This window comes from Mustela nivalis (assembly GCF_964662115.1).
Source record: "Mustela nivalis genome assembly, chromosome: 3".
Lineage (NCBI taxonomy): Eukaryota > Metazoa > Chordata > Mammalia > Carnivora > Mustelidae > Mustela > Mustela nivalis.
This window is the reverse complement of record NC_139022.1, coordinates 79,043,530-79,057,100: the sequence shown is the minus strand read 5'-3', so window position 1 is coordinate 79,057,100 and position 13,571 is coordinate 79,043,530. Positions and strand designations below refer to the sequence as shown.

Sequence of the window (13,571 nt, the reverse complement as noted above, 5' to 3'; positions counted from 1 at the left end):
CAAAATAGTGAAAGGGGTACTTTTTTGTTTAATTAAAATTGTCTAGAATTCATCTAAATTCAGGAATTGATGTCTTGATTTACAGATGACCCAGCTTCTCGTAACTTAATACATTTGTAACTTATATGTCGAAGCTCTTTAGCTAGAAGTAGGGTCCTTACCATCCTATAAATATAGTTCCAGACTTCTAGTGGGCAATTTAAAAGGAGACCTTAAACTGGTGGGATTCAGTTTTTACTCCTGGTTTTGTATTTAACCCTAGCATCTTTTAGTGTAACAAGTCATGATTTAAACTGCTGACTTAAATTAATTTGATTTGTCAAGTTTCTCTTTGGTGTGTCTGGTAAAACAGATACTTTAAGCTTTGAAGTGGGATTGTTAACTTCCTCCTCATCTGGGCAAAATTTGTGTGGTGTATCTTCTACAGCGATAAGTTATGAAGGAATTTGGTAAATGCTCTTCAAAAAAATGGAAACAGACGTAAATGAACTCGCATGGAACATAGTTTTTAGGTTGTACTTGGGAAGAGTGTTTGGGTTTTCTTTGACTTTGGAAACAGAAAGAAAACAGCTCCTACTCCCCCGTCTCTTCATTCTTCCTATAGTCTTCAATTTCCTGTCTTGCTTTCTGTTTGAATCCTTCCCGTCCATTCTCTTAAGAAATGGAGACTCTTGCTAACAGGTGACAGTTCACATGTGACAGAGCCAGCTAGCTAGACATGATTGCAGAAGCAGGTGCCAGGCCTGGTCTCCATTAGCCCGGATGTTACAGGCTAAAATAAGAAGTTCTTTGTCTCATTTTCATAATGCTTTCCACATACATTATCTCAGGTTAGTCTCTGAGGGAAATAGTATTGAAGTCTTCCAGAAGAGCTGGTGAATGTTATTTCCCCTTCTACAACCCATCTATCCATCAGGAGTCCAAAATGCTGGAGCTGGTTCTCCCTAGCTCTGATGAACTACTTTCTGTTCATCACAGCCTTAGTATTTCCTTGTAACCTTGGGCAAGTTTATTATATCCCTGATCTCATTGTATAATTATTTTTAGATAAATGTATCTTTTCTACTAAACTGTTAGGTCCTTGAGGGTTCTTTGAGGGTTCTTTGCCTTGTTTTTGTCTCTGTGTCTGGTAAATGGTGTTGTATTTCCCTGAAATTTAAAATACCCTTTGGTACCCTTTGGTACCAATCACAGTTAGTGATTAAGAGAGATGATGCAGAGAAGGCTTTTGTGGAGGAGGTAGCATTTGAATTAAGGCCTGAATGGTCAGAAAGCATCAAGAACCACACAGCCAGGATGGCTGGCTCTGAAGGAGGCTGTGTGCAGGTCTGGGCCAGGCAATAGAGGAGTGGGAATGAAGCCAGAGGGGTCAGAGGAACTAAATTGTTAGATCCCACAGTCCCCGGGAAGCGACTTTTGTTTTTTCCTCCATGCAGGGGAAGCCCTGTGGAGGAGTTTAAGCAGAGGGATCATCCAGTGAGACGTCCATTTTGAAGACAGTATCTGCTTCTCCATGGAGGACCACTGTGATAGAGGGCAGTTTTGGAAGCCAGAAAAACAGACCAATGCACCCATCCAGGTGGAAGATGATAGTAGGCTGGACTGAAGGGGTGACAGTAGAGAAGGGAAAAGAGGTTGGATTTGGGGGTTATTTCGTTGATAATTTGTACAGTGTACAGCAGTGCTTGGTAGGTGCTGGCTGAGACTTTTTAGAAACTGTAAAAATGAGCTCCTGAAAAGCAGTTCTAGATTCTGTTTCATCATGATTCACTGTTCTTTCTTTTATTCTCTGACAATATTCCCAGGACTCTGAGAGTGTTTCCAAAGTTCTTTGGCTGGATGAAATACAGCATGCAGTCAATGAGGCCAACATGGACAAGGACAAAACAAAACAATGTAAGCCCTCATCTCCTTTTGTCGGCCCCATGTGCCTTGCTGGTTAAGCCACTGAGTTGTTTTTTATTCAAGTAATTTTTAAAATTATATCATTTTAATATCTGAAAATATTTGGATCCTTAGCAATTTCAGTGCTTATGTATATATAGAAAAATAAGATTCACTGGTGGTGGCACTATTTTCAGTGATTGGGTGCTAACTCTAGCGAAATCTGAGGATGTTGCTGAACAAAATCTAGAAAGCCAAAAATGGTTTCTAAACTCTCAAATTTCTAGTGTGATCAAGCCCCTTTTTTATCTTGATCCTTAGGAAGCTAGCCCTGTCTGCTTAGTAAATGTCTCTCTCCCTTCCATGCTTTCCATCGTATTAGTCAGGATTTTCCAGAGAAACAGAACTACATATATATTTTCATCTAGAAAAAAAAATAGAGCTACATATATAGTCCTGTATCTGTGTATATCTGTGTATGTGTAGATAAATAGTTGTTCCTCTGGAAAGTATGTAGTACAGATAGAGTCACATAGAGAAAGAAGAAGAGGGACATTTATTTTAAGGAATTTTGGTTCATCTGTTGTAAGGAGCCTGGCAAGACCAAAATCTGTGGCAGGCCCCAGAGGCCAGATGGCAGCATTTAATCACCAAAGGCAAGTGGGTGTGGTTGCTGTAATGGACAGCAGAACCAAAGCCATCATCAGAATAATCCCACTCACAGAGACCAGTGGAATTGGCTGATTGACCACGGTGTTCCTAGAAATGAAACAGACTGTCTCCTAAATTCATACTTGGTTTGTACAAGTGGAAGAAGAGTTCTAGGTCAAATGAACAGAAGTGTAACTTGAATAACAAGAGCAGAGAGTCATGGCCCCTCTATCAGTCCCATACCTAATCATTTACAGACCAAGAACCCCTTGAATGAAGGGGAGACCAGGTCCTCTTGAGAATGAACTGCTATACTATCAAAATTTTACACAGTTCATCTTTCTTCCAGGCTTCCCCTAAAGAAGTCTTCAATCTTTGGCTGTGGTGACTGGCCGAGGGGAAAGCACACCATTAGACTTTTCAGGGATTAAGGACACTGGCTCTGAATGGACACTAATACCAGGAAACCCAAAACATACCTGTGACCCACCAGTCAGAGTAGGGGCTCACGGAGGTCAAGTGATCAGTGGGATTTTAACGCACTCTTTCTCCCCGTGGGTCCTCAAACCAGCCATGATTCCTTCTGCAGCTGTCGAACGCCTAAATGGAATAGACATAATCCGCAAATGGCCAAATCCCTTCATTGGCTCAAATGATTAAGCTTTTAATTTTATTCTAAACCTCTCTTTTCATAGAGGAATAGTATGAAAAATCACATGGTGTTCTAAAGTAGCTTCAAGAATGATACACTAGCACTCTACATATACAAATAATTTGTATATGTAGATTGTATAGAATAACAATAACAAGTTATTGTTATATACAAATAACTTGTATATGTAGATTGTAACATTATAGATTGTATATGAAGATTCCTGAAAGTGTTATTGATTAACCTGTCCATTCATGGCACAATTAGGATGTACCCTGTTGTATCAGGTCATAGGATGCTGTTGAGATGCCTGAGTCTTGCCCCCAAAGATGTGCTTTTAAACTTTGGAAGCCTCCCTGGGGGAACATCTGGTTTTTATTTCCTCAGCCTGGAAAAATATGTGTATTTCTCCAACCTGAATTTTTATACCCTCAGGGTCTTTGAAGTCTTTCCGTTCTAGCACTCTAATCCTTAAGAAAAAATAAAATGAACTTGAGATGTGTCCATAACAAATTTAAATTTAAATATAAACCTGAAGGAAGCCATAGTTTGAAGAAATGCATTTAAAAAATAAGGTGGTAAAAATAGGCACTCAAACAGCTGTTTCAGGTTCCTCTTTTTCTCTTAGAAATCAAACCAGTTTAGAAGTCCTTTCATTCATTTTATTCATGTTCTTCCTACCTGTGGCCTAAAACTGTGAAGTTTTTTGTTTCCCCCCATTGAGACCCTCATGGTTCTACTGACTCTGCAACCCAGAGGCTCTCTCAAATATATGTGATGGTCCACTCCAGACCCACACATTTAAAATTCTGTCTTCCACCTTAGTCCTGTACCTCAGAAGAATAGACGTAGTATGTTCTACAACAAAAAGATGTTCTGAAGTAAAACCTTCTATATTCTCACTTCAAGATGAGAATTTGCCAGTTTGTTTTAAATGAGTTTAATCTTACCTTTAAAAGCATTCTTCACCCTTCGTATGAAGGCTTGAAACAGATCCTTGTTACATGTTGTAAGCTTCAAACCCACTCGCAGGTAGTCTGGGAAAAGTGTTGCCCTGTGTGTTTTACCACAGACAGGACTTAAAAGGGCAGAGTGACTCAAGTCTCGTACGTTTGGGCTCATGTTCATGTCCACTGGAGACCCATGCTTTCTTAAAGTAGGTCTGTCTCTACTTTTTGACTCCTGAGAGCAGTATTTCCCAAACTTCTCCCATTATTCTATCGCAAGGAACCTTTTTAGGTAGATTTTCCCTGAGTACTTCCCACCATGAAATTTGAATGCCACAGATCTATTGTGTTTCTATTCATGAGCCATAGATAGGCCTATGCTTTCTACACAAAAAGATGTCTTGCCCCCTCCCCCCAAGAACCAATTTTTTTTTGCCCTTCTAGGGATTATTTCACCTCTTGGGAGAGAATACATGCCTCAGAGAAAGACCACCGGTATATGGCCTAAGATATAACACAAAGCGTTCCTCTGAGTCTCTTAGGAGATTAATGGGAGTTTTCTTAATTTGTTCTGTACCACCAACATACCTGACTTTATGTAGACCATTTATCTGACATCTTATCTGGAGCTAAACCATATCCCACAGATGAAGCAAAAAAGGAATCAAAATCCATGTCTCAAAGCCTGTGCCCTGGACCTGGTTTCCTCTGCCCATTGAGGACCCCTGGGAGAGATAAGTGGAGCTGTGTGTTCTCATCTTGGGCAAAACACTAACTAGTTCGGTGATATCTCTGCACAGCTCAGAGCACATCAGGCAGTGAGGTGTTGGCTGCTCTGTGTCAGCACAAGGCAGCAAGAGGAGAACTGGCAGGACAGGAAGGGACAACGAAAAGGCAAAGGGGTTTGAGGCCATTTTAGTGCAGGAACAAAGAACCCCAAACACACCTCGATAGTACTTGAAATACAATAAATAATATTTATTAATACCACTCATGGTATTTATTATAGCACAGTAGAACGACAGGAAGGACTCTTCCGGCAGCGCTCAGTAAACACTAAGCCCCTACTGTGTACCAGGGACTATAGATAAAATGATGAGCAGGAAGAGACACTGTTCTCTTGGGATTTTCTCCAGGGCTTTAGATTTTTTACAGAAAATGGTTCTTTTCAGAGGAGGAGTATGCTTTGGTTACCCAGAAAATGAACCTGTTGGGCCCCTACTTGCAGGCCAGCACTCGATGATATAGCACATTTCTAGTGCAAGAAATGTGTGCCTCTATTCTACCCATCTTTTAAGAAATATGCCATGAAGCTGTCATATAATTCATGTGAGGATTCTTTGTCATTTACTTGTTGCTTCTGCTTCTCTGAGACCAAACCTCTCGAACACCAGGACCGCATTTGTCCCATCCTTGAAGGCTTTCCTGGAGAGGAGGAAAGGGCAACTGTTGGTCTATTAAGTCCTACAAGCACAAGAGCACACTGCTGGGCCTTTTGTTCTGCAGCAGTTGAAGTTTGCTACAGAAGTTCTTGATGCTGTACGTAAAGTCAAACTCCGCTTTTCTTGCCCCTCCAGCTTTCATACTTCCACACACATGAGAACGTAATTCAAGGACGTCAGTATACTATGAAGCATGTGTACAGTTGAGTTTGACATGTGCGTGTTTAAAAGAGAAAGAATATCCATTTCTCCCCCTTTTCTTCAAAAACTTTGTCTACAAAGTATTTTAACCTGGTTTCTTCCATTTTTTGTTCTAGACTTCTAATTCAGTGCATTGATGGTTTGTGAAAACAGTACTCTCATTGGTTGGGCCAGAATATTCTCAGCTGGAACAGAAGTGGATAATAAAGAATTTACCATGTTAACCTTGTTGACACAATGAGGCAGGAATTTAAAATGGGATAAGAGGTTTTCTAGATCTAAACTGGCTCCAGAACCAAGTCAATTGCATATGTCTACCAGCTGTACCTGTTGCCTTTCCAGAACGTTTGATTAGGTTGTTAATGACAGATCTTGTGAATTATACTAGTGATATACAAGAGAACATCAGGACTTTCACTTATTCTAAAATAAATGTCTTCATAAGATTAGTTCTCAAATACTGATTGATGACCTACGTCAGGACTGCATACCTACTGTCCCCAGTTATAGAGCACTAGAGTGAGTAGGACCTCGTGCTTCACACCACACGAGAGTAACCTGGACACACCACGATTTTTAATAAATTGCATTTCTATGGGGCTGTGTTCTTACAACCTAAACTGGTAGGTGAGTTGATAACTGTCGCGGGTATATGCGTTGCATACTCTGAAAGGGTAAGTTTATTGCCAATGCATTCCTGAACGGTTAAATCATATCTTTACATGCCTCTAGGCTCAGTAGAAGATAACCATTAACAGAAACTTTTTTTTTCATGATGCAGGGGTCACACTGGTCATCGATGTTAATCAGTGTCTGGACAAAGAAAAGCCAAGTGATATTCTGTCTGTTTTAAAGTCTTCTATGTCTAACACAAATGATGTAATCCCTGAATGTGCTGACAAGTACTATGATGCCCTTGCAAAGGCAAAAGAGAACAAATCTGAAAGTGGTAAGCTTTTTAGTCATTAGCGCCAACTAAATATCGTTTTGAATATGATGCTGTCTGGTCTTGTATCAGTTTTAAAACAAATGCTGCTTTCAGATGAACATTTCTAAAATACTTTTTTATCTTGGGCTCCTGGGTGGCTCAGTGGGTTAAGCGTCTGTCTTCAGCTCAGATCATGATCCCAGGGTCCTGGGATCAAGCCCTGCATGGGGCTCCCTGCTCAGTGGGGAGCCTGCTTCTCCCTCTCCCTCTACCTCTCCCTTGGCTTGTGCTCTCACTCTCTTTATCAAATAAATAAAATCTTTAAGAAAAAAATGTTTTTTTTTAACTTGGCTATGCATGGGTGCTTTCATAAACTTGAGAAATACAGTATTTAAGGAGATTTTTCTTTATCTAGAGTTTCCTTGTTGATCCATTTCTCTAGTGATACAAACTGATTTTTTAAAAAATAATGTGTAATTATTACAGAAAATCAAGCCAATACAAATAATTAAGAACAACTGTTAGCCACATAGAAACAATGCTAGTGAGAGTTTAGTTATATTGTTTTTATTCTGTCTGCTGAGTCACCTAGATAATATCAATCTGTTCATTACATTTGAAAAATAAAACTGGGATTACCTATGTCCCTCCTTTTATTTTTTAATATATAGAGAGCATATTTCTTTTTTAAAAATTTATTTATTTATTTATTTTCAGCGTGACAGTATTCATTATTCTTACACCACACCCAGTGCTCCATGCAATCTGTGCCCTCTATAATACCCACCACCTGGTACCCCAACCTCCCACCCCCCGCCCCTTCAAAACCCTTAGATTGTTTTTCAGAGTCCATAGTCTAGAGAGCATATTTCTACATTGACCTGTTTCTCTTTATTCTTTTTGAAACAAATGGTAGATGATTGCACAGTCTTGAGTAGGAGTAAAGCATAATTTTGAACATGTGAAATAAAGTAGAATGAACTGGTCTCCAAGGGACCAGATCCATAACCTCAGCAAGTGTTTATGCTCATTCAATCCAATGACAGACCATGAAGTGTTAGCTCTGGAAAGTATCCTTGAGATCATGAGCCGGAAACTCATTTCTCAGATTTGGAAACACATTCTAAGATTATGGTCAGAGGAAGCCCATAACAAACCCAAAGCGGTTAATTCTTGATAGTTCATGTACTGTTCCTTTAGTAGATTGTTACTGAGAACCTCATGTCCAGAACCTCAGGGATCTGGGTGTCTCTTGACTCACAGGCTGGTGTTTATTTGCACCACATCGTAGGTCTTGGACTTCCTCTTCTTTAAGAAGCTACTGTGACAGTGTATGGTCTAAGAAATAGAATTGAAGGGGGAAAGGGTGGGCTTTTGTTTTTTTTTTTTTTTTTTATAGTTCAGCTGGAAGACTTTCCCATAGTACCCTATGTATTTTTAAGTTTACCTGATGTCTTTCCAATCCAGAGCCTTCACCCTTCAATTCAGCAAATTGCCCATTGATGAAGTGTGAAGAGGGTTATTGGCCATTCTTTCTTACCTGGCATCTGATTGCCCTTTCCCTTTTCATTCCCTTCACATCTCTTCATTCAGAGTCACTGTAATGTCTGTAATGGAGAAAGACTTGTACTACAGTATTAATGCAGGGGTTAAGTTCAGGTTCAAGTCCATCTTCTATCTGCTACCCTTGCCTACTCCTCTTCCTTTATGCCATGTTCTGGTACATGTAGTCATATATCCCCAGATTCCCAATTCAGAAACCCAGGAGTTATCTTAAATCCATAATGATTACTTATGATCATCCTAATTTGACTGTACAATGTGTGTTCTAGTAGACCAGTACGTCTACACAGATAACAGGTGTCTTACTGCCCAGGAAAAGAGATGTATCTCTTTTCAAATGGGCAGTCACAAACAGAACAGTTGAGGAGCACTTTAAAACCAAATAAAGAATCAAAATACATTCAAGGGCCTTGAAGTTACCTCTGCTGAGTTATTTGAGTGCATTTAAATATTCTGTAAGGAAATTCACTTGAACTTCAACTTCCCTGTAAAGACATTTAGTCTAAGGCTCACTTGACAGCAGTTGGCTTAGACTGATCAAGGCCAGATCATTTTTATGTTTATTTTTGTTGCTGTTTTTAGCTTGCTGGTCTGGGACAGGAATCGTGGCCATTCAACAAAATAAACAGATTTCTAAATATGAAATAAAGCCCATGGATTCATGAGGAGGAGATGCTCTTCTTAACTAATGAAGCCATGAGTGCCATAGATTTTTTTTCTAGTACATCCTTCCCCCCAAATTAAGTACTTTCTGCAATTTTTTTTCTCATTTTGTATGGTTGGGTGGAACAAGGTGAGTCAAACCAGGACATTTTCCTTCTCCCTACTTAATGACTTAGTATTTGCATACGCCAGTTTTTACTTTAGATAAAGTTGTCTGCAAAGATGAGTCCCTTCTCTGTTGGTTTCATGCAGATCGTTGGCTTTCCCTACGTAATGGGTCACAGTTCTTCCAGGTCACTCCTTCTCAGAGAAGTTGCTGGGAGACTTCCTAAGTAAAGAAGATTCTTGCTTGTTGGTCTCCTCTGTCCATTTGTCGTGCTATTCATATCTATCAGGGACACATATTCTTTGTTTGCTTTTCCTTCTTAATGGCCATTTGTGACTCCTCTCCTCATGAGAAATTTGAGGTCCAGAGCCCTAGCATTACACATCCCTCTGTCCTCCCCTTGATTTGGCTGAGTTGAGAGCAGCCATTGAATACATAGAACTCACTCCATTGAATGAGTCATTTCTCATTATTTTAACTTGGGCCATCAAAATGCTTGATAAAAAATTGTTTATTAGATCATTTTACATATTAGAGAAACTACATTAGTGTTCAAGGTTTCAGTGTTTCTCTCTGGAATGTAACAAACTTCTTTTTTTAGTGTCTACTGAAGGTTCCTGGCTCAAATTCAGCCTGCAGGATAAATATGAGTACTACTACAACATTGATTCAAAGGAGAGTTCCTGGGTCACACCTGAACCGTACTTGCCTAAAGAATCATGGCTCACAAAAAGAGAAATTGAGGTAGGAGGTTCATGTTTAATGAAACTGTACTATGAAAAAATAAGTGTGATTGCTTTTCTGTTTTTGAATCATGGAAGTGATGGGAGGAAATAACTGATTTATTAAAGCCTGAATATAGAGTAAAATCTTCATAAATGCCATTGTATATGGCTGCATGGCTACTAACTTTTACAATTATTTCCATATTAGTATACCACCACCAGACAGAACAAGGGGATGAAAGCTTTTGTAGCTTTTTTGGAATGGTCCATTATCCTAAGAAATCAATCTTCAGGTTTGCCTTGACACAAAAGCTCAATTAGTAATAATTACTTGGTTGTCAGTATTTGGAAAGTCTTATTCTTTCCCCCTCACAGCCTACCACAGAGATACGTACGACCTTTAAAAAGTCAGTAATGCTTTCTGGGGGGAAATACTCTTGAAAAGATGTTCACAAGATGTCTTTGGACTTGAGACCAAAGTTAGACCTACAAGAAGTGAAAATTTCTGTTTGATCCATGCATTGTAGTATATTTAAAGAGAAAATACTAATAATAATTTAGTTCCATTTTGGAAAAAGAAAAAAGAAAGGAAGAGCACACAAATGTAGGTCTTACAAAGTTGTTCAAAGTTGCCAACATCAAAGATACAACAGTATAGCAAGTTTGAGGATCGAATCACCATTATGGTATTTGCTAAAACTCAGAGAAAAATCTGTGGCCTGGAGCTGACAGGGCCACCAGAAATCCTGAATGATGAGAAGACAGTGAAGAGAAGATAGTTAATTAACTAATTTCAAATATCCAAGATTGTCACAATTTACAAGAAAATACTCTGGTGGCAGTTCATCATCAGGGCTACTTGTTAGAAAAATGAAACTGTGGACAATATTTAAAAACCCGATGCTGTAGTTGAAAAGACATATCAAACTGTGAAGAAGCAGCATCAGAATGTTATAATTTGAAGCCAACGATTACTCCAGTGGTGTCCAAAGTAACTTTGTGAAATGGAGCATCATTCTGTTAGGATTACTAAAAAGTGGAAGGTCTACGTTGTTAAAAAAAAATATATATATATATACATATTATGTATATATGTATACATGTATATATATATATATGTATATATATGTGTGTGTATATATATATGTATATATATATATATATCTTCTCCAGACAATCTAAAAGTGCTGATTTCATGAATGTTAATATGTCATCTTTTAAAGTTTTTTAAGCATTTTTTGAGATGCCAGTTTTAATTGTTTAAATTAGCCCCCCATTCCACACCGAATGAGAGGCACCAGCTAGTAGAAGTGATTCCAGTCTTGGCTTGCATCTCTCAGAGAACATTAAAAGCAAACCCAGTTTGTAATCCACAGAAAGACTTTTCACAGTCCCCCCTTCTCCTTTTTCCACATTCATTCTCATTCAGACAGGGTTTCCTCTGTCTGGCCATGATAGTCTGTCTCTCCTCTCCCATCACTTTTCCTTCTGTCCCAAGTCTTTTATCTTCCCCCAAGTTTATTTTGAGCTGCTCTAGGCTCATTGCAGAGGTCTGCCTACTGTGGCCTGGACAAGAAATGGGGCAGAGGAACCAGAAGACTTCATGGCCACTGCAGTCTTTTCCTTGGCAGCCCTGGGGAGGGAGGAGTTGATATGTAAGCCTATTCCTACTGCAACCTTCCTTGTCCCACTTACACTGTGGAGCTCCAGCCTCACACCTGGTCCTTACTGGCACCTCTGCCTCCAGATTCTGAGGTCACTCAACCAAATTCTCAGAGCACCTCAGCTCCAAGTTCAGAAGATTCTAAAACATGTTGCTAGGAAGAAGCTAAGCCAGTCCATCCCTGGTTCTGGTCAAATCTCCTTTTAAACCAGGCCAGAAAGAGTTCTCCATATCATTTTCTCAGAGATATAATCTCCAGAAGCTTTTCTCTATGCTGCTTTCACCTGATGTGTGAAGTGTAACCATAAGAAATATCTCTTGCCAGGACATTGTTGAGAAAGTCACAACAGATTATGTCCGTGAGAAGATGTGGTCTGCGTCTGGTGATTTGCTTCTTCGCCTTCAAGCCACAAGTTCAGGATCCCTTCTTAAGAAAGAGTACGAAGCTAGGAAATCATATTTGTATGAACAAGAAAAGCCTGTGGCCAAAATACAGGTATGTCAACCACCTACCACTAGTTAGAGCAAACTGTGCTATTCTCTGGAGATGCTTCATTTGTTAGTTTGACAATCAACTTCCAGCATTCCAATTAACAAATCTGACTGCAGATTTTCCCCTTAATCATTGCCCCCAAATCTGGCTTATTAAGACTCAGAGATAGGAAAGACATTGAATGATTATTCACCTTTGGAGACCATCAAGGGATCCTGTGGCCTTGCCAAGGTCTGCCTACCACCAACCTAGCTGGAGCCAGAGGAACTTCTCAGATCAGAGTTGAAATCCTGTTTCTCTAAAAAGCTGGATCTCCTTGTGTCATCTACTTTCTATACTAGGTGCTTTATGAATTGGTTTTTTCGTGGCTAGTGCATGTTGAATGGCACCTGTTTCTGTGTTCTTCTAGAAGGAAAGAACAGAAGAGCTGATGAAATGGATTTAGCCTCTGCAAGAAACTCTTCTCCCTTACATCCTCTTCATTTAGGCCTGCAGGAGAAATCCTCCTTTCCTACCTGGTTGGCCTTGAGTTGTTCTTAAGCTTGCATGACTCCTCTGAACTTTCTGGTTGCCAGGAAAGGGACTGGTCAAATTTAGATGTTTCTCCTCTGTATTTTCCTACCACCCTCCAACAACCACCATGCTGGCTTCCAAAGGGCTGTGTGTCTTTTTTTGTGCATCCAGAATGATACTGTTATTGATGGACAGCATTGGATGGGTTTTTGCATTGGCCAATAACTAAGAAATTTCCCCAAATGGAAGTTTTTAAGTTGGAGATTCCTCTTTTGTGACCATTGGTGTGCTTAACTGCTTTTCTCACCTAACTATAATATCATCCAGGGCAGAAAATAAAAGTTTTTAAAATTCTTGTATTCTTGTATCTTGTGAATAATAGGTGCTCAAATATTTGAATCTGTTCAGAGCTTAAGATGTTAGAAGGCAGGAATGATTAATTTTAGAAGAAATTTCTCCCATAAGCTGGACAAAGATGTTTTCTTAGCTTAACTAGTAAGTTTTCCATTTTATTTCTTCTTTAAACAAATGGTAGCTAAAACACACAGGAAATGAAAAAAAGCCTGAAGAGAGAATCCTCTATATTGATGCTAAGGCTCTAATTTTACACAGAATTTAAAAGTGTCAGCCAACTTGACACAATTTGGACCAACCCTAAGCTGTCCAGTCTCAGGGCATGGAGCAGTGTTGTATTTGGAGGACATTTGGAGCACACTGGTATAAAATCCATCTGATGTTGGGACCCAGGACCAAAGTCCTGAGAAGGTTCGGGAGAAGAGCAGCAGCTATCATCTGGAGCCGTTTTCCTCCATCTCAGCAGACTCGATAAGACTAAAGAAGCCATGGAACTGTGAAGTCACCCTTCCTTACTTTTGTTTTTGTTTGTTTTTCCCCTCAACTCTTCTGATGGTTTTTTAATGAAGAGAGCCGGAGGTGTGAAGGCAAGCTGTGGACCGGAGAGGAATGCATATTCAGCATAAACTTGCTGACCTACAAAACCAGAAGATCATGAACCAATGGATATTATGCTACTCTCACTTTTTGTCAATGCGGCCGATTCACCCTGAATTAGGGGAATGATCTCAAATGTGAGGACTTCCCCTCCATGAAAGAGCTCAATCTTCCTAGCTGGTTCATTGA

The 13,571-nt window shown here is 39.6% G+C and overlaps 1 protein-coding gene across 3 annotated transcripts in view; it reads left to right on the top strand.

Annotated features, from left to right (window-relative positions):
- Window positions 1-13,571, top strand: part of IQGAP2 (IQ motif containing GTPase activating protein 2) — a 287,935-nt gene that overhangs the window by 209,900 nt on the left and 64,464 nt on the right. For 2 of the 3 annotated variants that reach the window (XM_082724767.1, XM_082724768.1), the window contains 4 exons: window positions 1,806-1,896; window positions 6,559-6,726; window positions 9,639-9,781; window positions 11,751-11,921. In XM_082724767.1, coding sequence (XP_082580893.1) covers window positions 1,806-1,896; window positions 6,559-6,726; window positions 9,639-9,781; window positions 11,751-11,921 — 573 coding nt within the window. The remainder of the gene's footprint in view (window positions 1-1,805; window positions 1,897-6,558; window positions 6,727-9,638; window positions 9,782-11,750; window positions 11,922-13,571) is intronic. The other variant, XM_082724769.1, reaches the window with a different exon arrangement.